This window comes from Erythrolamprus reginae, chromosome Z (assembly GCF_031021105.1).
Source record: "Erythrolamprus reginae isolate rEryReg1 chromosome Z, rEryReg1.hap1, whole genome shotgun sequence".
Lineage (NCBI taxonomy): Eukaryota > Metazoa > Chordata > Lepidosauria > Squamata > Dipsadidae > Erythrolamprus > Erythrolamprus reginae.
Window position 1 is genome coordinate 51,765,808 of NC_091963.1, and position 6,651 is coordinate 51,772,458.

At 41.0% G+C, this 6,651-nt stretch overlaps 1 protein-coding gene across 4 annotated transcripts in view; it reads left to right on the plus strand.

Moving 5' to 3' along the window:
- The window catches only part of UBE2E1 (ubiquitin conjugating enzyme E2 E1), a 78,843-nt gene extending 72,414 nt beyond the window's left edge, over positions 1-6,429 (plus strand). For all 4 annotated transcript variants that reach the window (XM_070727862.1, XM_070727860.1, XM_070727859.1 and 1 more), the window contains exons 5-6: positions 3,310-3,457; positions 5,558-6,429. In XM_070727862.1, the coding sequence (XP_070583963.1) occupies positions 3,310-3,457; positions 5,558-5,655 (246 nt within the window). In that variant the 3' untranslated portion in view covers positions 5,656-6,429. The remainder of the gene's footprint in view (positions 1-3,309; positions 3,458-5,557) is intronic.
- Positions 6,430-6,651: the final 222 nt, after the last annotated feature.

The window sequence follows — 6,651 nt, forward strand, 5'->3', positions numbered from 1 at the left end:
TTTTCACAGTGGTTTGTGAATGTAAAGAGTTTGTTAAATTTCTATTGTTGTCCACTGATCACAAGCATATAATTTGATCATGGGGGGGGGGGGGGAATCTTCATCCTGCATAACTTTTCCTACCTTCCTCTCTTGTTTCCCAATCCCACCACCTGACACTATGGGTATGTGCTGAATACATTAAAGTCAGTGCAACATTATTCATAAGAATCTATACCTATGTATCCTGAAGAATATTTGGCCTAAAATTGTTTGCCATTTGGTCCCTAGAGGAAGAATGCATTTAAATTGATAGCAAATCTAAAGCACTGTGTATCAGAAATGCAACAAGAAGTATTCTCTTAATCAGTACTTGTAGAAAAGATTATTATTTCTACCTTAACAAAGTATCTATTTTTAGAAAGCAGATGTTGCCTAAGTATCCTGATTAAAGTGGTGAAGAAAATTAGCTATTTTTAAATGCTGCAATAAATTTTGTCACCCTTGAAAGCAGTGTAATTCTCATGTAATGCAAACAACAGACATAGAATGGCAGTTCTTCACCATCAATTAAAATGCTCAGAGTTGGTTTGCCTTTGTCCCTTTGATAATGGCTAGTTGAAAAGGAAGTAATAATTTTTTAGAATACATTTTGAAATTCAAGCCTAAAATATAATTACATTATTTGCTGTATCATTCAGATTCATCTCTAGGAAAATAAGAAATAGCCAAAGTAAGTTTATACAATCAATTGAGCAATATAATCAACTACAGTGATCCCCCGATTATCGCAAGGGTTCCGTTCCAAGACCCCTCGCAATAATCGATTTCTCGCGATGTAGCGGCGCGGAAGTAAAAACACCATCTGCGCATGCGCGCCCCTTTTTCCATGGCCGCACATGCGCAGATGGTGGAGTTTGCGTGTGGGCGGCGGGGAAGACCCCTTCGGCCGCCCAACAGCTGATCTGCTCCGCAGCGCGGCAGCAGCGAGGAGCCGAAGATGGGGTTTCCCCGTTGCCCAGGCAACGGGGAAACCCCATCTTTGGCTCCTCGCTGCTGCCGCGCTGCGGAGCAGATCAGCTATTGGGCGCCGCCCAGGCAAAGGGGAAACTCCAAGATCGCTTGCCGCTTGCCCGTTCGCCCGCCCGCCCGGCTGCTCGCTTGCCGCTCGCTTGCAGCGCGGCAGCAGCGAGGAGCTGAAGATGGGGTTTCCCTGCCGCCCAGGCAAAGGGGAAACCCCAAGATCGCTTGCTGCTTGCCCGTTCGCCCGCCCGCCCGGCTGCTCGCTTGCCGCTCGTTTGCCGCTCGCTTGCAGCGCGGCAGCAGCGAGAAGCCGAAGATGGGGTTTCCCCGTTGCCCATCTTCGGCTCCTCGCTGCTGCCGCTGCCGAGCAGATCAGCTGGTGGGCGGCCGAAGGAACCTTCCCTGGGTGCCGCCCGCCGCTCGAGAGCAAGAGGGGGAGAGATAGAGAAAGAGAGAGAAGGAAAGAAAGAGATGAGAGAGGGAGGAAGAGAGTGTGAGAGAGGAAGAAGCAAGATAAAGAGAGAGAGAAAGAAAGATGAGAAAGGAAGGGAGTGACGTCATCGGGTGGAAAAATCGCGATATAGCGTTTCGCAATGATCGAGATCGCGAAACTCGGGGGATCACTGTAATTGCTAACAGGCTCAAACTCAATACTGACAAGACAGATTGGCTTTGGGTGCTGCCTCCCAAAGACACTTCCATTTGTCCATCCATCACCCTTTGGGGGGACTTCTGACCCCCTCAGAGAGGGTTCGCAACTTTGGTGTCCTCCTCGATCCACAGCTCATCTTTTTGAGCTGTGGCGAGGGGGGCGTTTGCCCAGATTTGCCTGGTGCGGTCCTATTTGGACAGGGAGTCTTTACTCACAGTCACTCATGTCCTTATCATCTCAAGGTTTGACTACTGCAATTGCTCTCTACATGTGGATACCTCTGAAAAGCATTCGGAAACTGCAAATTGTGCAGAATGCAGCCGCACGAGCAGTCATGGGCTTGCCCAGATATGTACATATCTCTTCAACACTCCGCAGACTGTATTGCCTGCTAATTGGTTTCCAAACGCAATTCAAAGTGTTGGTTATGACATATAAAGCCCTACATGGCATTGGGCCAGAATACCTAAGGGACCGCCTTCTGCTGCACGAATCCCAGCGACCGGTCAGGTCCCATAGAGTTGGCCTTCTCCAGGTCCCGTCAACTAGACAATGTCAGTTGGTGGCTCCTAGGGGAAGAGCCTTCTCTGTGGGGTCCCAGGCCCTCTGGAATCAACTTCCCCCGGAGATTTGTACTGCCCCCACCCTCTTTGCCTTCTGCAAAAGTCTTAAGACTCATTTATTCCACCAGGCTTGGGGCTATTAGATTCTTGCCCTCTGGCCGATAAATGTGCTGAGAGAAAGTTGATTGGGAATGTTATACATTATTTTATTATATGTTGTAAGCTGCCCCGAGTTCTTGGAGAGGTGTGACATAAAAGTCCAATTAATAAATAAATAAGATGAATGTGTGAGAATTTATTTATTTATTTATTTATTTATTTATTTATTTAGATTTGTATGCCGCCCCTCTCCGCAGACTCGGGGCGGCTCGTTTCCTCATTATCAGTGGCAAATACACATATCTTCTGTCAGCTCAGGGGCAACATTGGCTATTGTTCAACACATTAGGCACCACACTGCAAAAGTAGGCAATGCTGGATCCATTTTTTAAAATTATTGTAAGAACTGAAATGGATGTTTTAAACTACTGAGAGTTTTAAGACTAGCATTTTGCCCCTTAATCTAGCTAAACTCAAAAAGTACCAAAATGGGGCAAATTCAGAAGTTGCTACAAAAGGTAAACTGGTAAAATATATTAAGCCTTCTGACCACTGGAAAGTGAGATTTTGCATTATTTGTATCAAATTCAAAAATATCTATTGAATTAATGTAGAAATAAAGTTAATGTTAATCCCTTTTTAGTGAAAATTAAATGCAACAAAATTGAATTTTAATGATGACTAATTTAACATCTGAGAATTTTTCAACATTATTGTAAACCCTAGAAAAGCCTTCAAGTAATGAAATTAGTAAGTGGGGTTTAGTGTTTTGGAATTAAAAGAGAAAAGTTATTTGTAAAAATCTGTGGTAGAATGAGAAATAATTGAAAGTTGTCTGATGCTAGATTAGTAATTTATCAAAAACTGGAAACTATATAAATGGGTTTAGACAAATTCAGTATTTTATATCCATTGTAGGAAATGCTTGGGGCCTATCTAAAAAAATGAGCATAAACACAATTTCCTTATTTTTTAAAAACTCTTCTCATATAGGTTACCTTTCGAACAAGAATCTATCATTGCAACATTAATAGTCAAGGAGTGATCTGTCTGGACATATTAAAGGACAACTGGAGTCCAGCATTAACTATTTCCAAAGTTCTTCTTTCAATTTGCTCACTTCTCACAGACTGTAATCCTGGTAAGTTGGGTCAAAATAAGGGATGGGAGACAGAGAACAGGATCTATCACAGAGATTGAATCTTGGCCCCATTTTCTGGCCCCTTATATATCAAAGAGGATTATAGTAAAGCCATGGGGAGTTTTTATATTGATTTCTGATAACTAATTCAAGAATATCTTCAAGAAGAGTGACTCCCTTCTAGCATTACATTATTTTGGGCATTTAAATTTGAATTTATTGATCTAGCGAGGGTAACAGGCCATTTCTAGCACCAAGCAAATCATACTTTTTGTATAGAATTGGAAATATTTTCTTTTAACTAGAAGTGATGGAGCAGAAATATTAGCACATACATTTCTGCACTATAATTACTTTCCATAGGTTTCTTTATTATCACTGCAAAAGTCATTCACTGGACAGCCTTCTTTTCCCTGTCCAGACTGTTAACCCTAAGTTTTCTTGCATTATTCTAGCTGCTTCTTGCTAAGGGCCCATCTCCAAAACATAATACACAAGGAAAATCCAATCAAATGTGTCTAAATACTATGCAAGTTGTCCTTCAGTAATCTGAATGGACAGCTCCATAGTTGTAAAGTACATCGTATGACCATACCAACTTATAATGGCAGTTGTGGCAGTCTCAGTTGCCATTGTTAGGTGAATCACACACAATTGCAGCACGTTATCATTGCCATTTGCAACCTTCTGCTAACTTCCCCATTGATTTTGCTTGTCAGAAGTCAGGAGTGAATATTGCAAATGGCAATGATGTGACTGTAGGATGCTGACTGTCACAGTTGCAAGCTGGCTACCAAGCAACCTAAGTCATGATCACATGACCACAACAATGCTATAACAGCCACAACTATGGGGAGTAATCATGTCCCCTTATTCATCTATTCATCAGTTTCCGGTCACAATTTAAAGTGCTGGTAATGACCTATAAAGCCCTACATGGCATCGGACCAGAATATCTCCGGGATTGCCTTCTGCTGCACGAATCCCAGCAGCCAATCAGGTCCCACAGAGTTGGCCTTCTCCGGGTCCCATCAACTAAACAATGCCATTTGGCGGGACCCAGGGGAAGAACCTTCTCTGTGGCGGCCCCGGCCCTCTGGAATAAACTCCTCCCCCGAGATTCAAGCTGCCCCTACTCTTCCCGCCTTCCGCAAGATGTTGAAGACCTATCTTGTCGCCAGGCATGGGGGGAATAACTATCTTGTCCCCCCCAGCACCACCTTTTTCTGACTGTAATATATGAGAATGGTATGATTGTGTAGTAATGATCATTTTTTAATATTTAGGAGTTTTAAATTGCTTTTAACTTATATTGGATTTGTACTTTGTATATTGTATGGCTATTGTTGTGAGCCGCTCCGAGTCTTCGGAGAGGGGTGGCATACAAATCTAATAAATTATAATAATAATAATAACTTTGGTCCCTAAATAAGGATTATCTGTACTGTCTTTAAAAAAAGCAACATTTTTTTAAAAAAAAATTCAAAACAGAATTGCTATTGGTTAGAATATCATGTACATTACATCACATTGACATGACTTACAAAACAAAATCCACTGATAGAAAAGTAAACTTAGCATTTCCACAAAATCAATAAGAAGTGGAATGTCCCCATTGATGGTGTTTAGTGACTGATGGATTACAGACTTTGATTGCTTTGTGAAAGTCATCATTATATCCAGGAGAGTTTGTTATTGCGAGACCTATTTTAAGGGATTGATAGAAATATGCAGTATCTACGGAAACACCAGTTGTCCAGCAAGACCCATTATTATAGTCTTTGATGTGCATGGAACTAACAGAGATACAGTGTTGTTAACGATTGCCAACAGTTTCAGCAATCATGGCTATTGTTGGAAAAGCACTGTGAAGTCTAAAAAAATAAAGGTTGGAACTTTATCACTTTATCAATATCTAGAGGATCACAATTTCCCCTTCTCATTCTTGGCCTGAATAGAAAATGTACGTAAATTCCAAAATTGTAAAGCCACACAAATATTTTTCATTAACACAATGTTCCAAGAATCCTTATCATATCTGATATGTATTCTCTCATCCCCTAACATCAATAATTAGCTGGAATTTGTTTTATTTTGCAGCTGATCCCCTTGTTGGAAGTATTGCAACTCAGTATATGACTAACAGAGCAGAGCACGACAGAATGGCCAGACAGTGGACCAAGAGATATGCAACATAAATTGGATTTTTGTCAGACCTTTGTGTTAAATCATCTGTGACAGAAAGAGCTGCTTATGATTTTGAAGGGGTGGGACAGGAAAGGGGAGAAACTGAAAAAGAGTAGGGTATTTCTATAACAGAATTTATTCAATCTTTTATTTCCTGAGATTTTGTTGTTGTTACTTAAGGTATCTTTCTACAGTAGACAGAATGGGAATAGCATATTTTAAGACTGTTATTAGTTCAGCAATAGTAGCTCTGCTATAGTTCCAAGAAGAATGTAATCTAACCTGACAATTGGATGAGGATGGGAAAAGATGTTTGGTTGTTATAGATAAAAAATAAATAAAACAGCTTAATTTATGGATGCATATATTTGGCATCTGTGTAAAATTACTTGCAAGAAAGCTTACAACTTGATTTTCTTTTAGCTTGGTTTTATTTGTTTTTAAAAAATTGCAAATATTTTCCCCCAGGGGAGGTGGGAGAGTTTTGTATTTAACACATCTTTTTACAAGACTACCCTTTCATTAACTTCAAATATAGGGGGTAAGGCTAGATTGTTGTCTCACCTAGCAGAGGGAAAATAGTTCACAGATTCATTTTTCTATGCCAAGTCACCTTTGTGAGAATGAAGGTTTTAACTGAACTTGGAGCAACCTGTAGTGAAATACCTTAAGCTGTTTAATTGTAAGGCATGGAATAGGACTCACTCAGTGGTTTGGTTGTATGTTGTGGACTACCTAAGTCTGCATTTGTTATTGTGCTAATAAAAATATGTACAAACCCCCTATTGATATACCTTCTGTTTGGAATACATCTATGTTGGCTGCGTTTAACAAAGCGGTCCCCAACTCTTTTGGCTCTAGGGACTGGTTTTGGAAGAAAATTGTCATCTGGGGACAGAGGGGGGGGGGAGGTCCATATGCGCAACCTAGATCCCATGTATGTGCAGAAGTTGTTTCACTCACTCTCCCACTGCTTGTGCATCCTGGTTCAGTACTGGTCCACAATC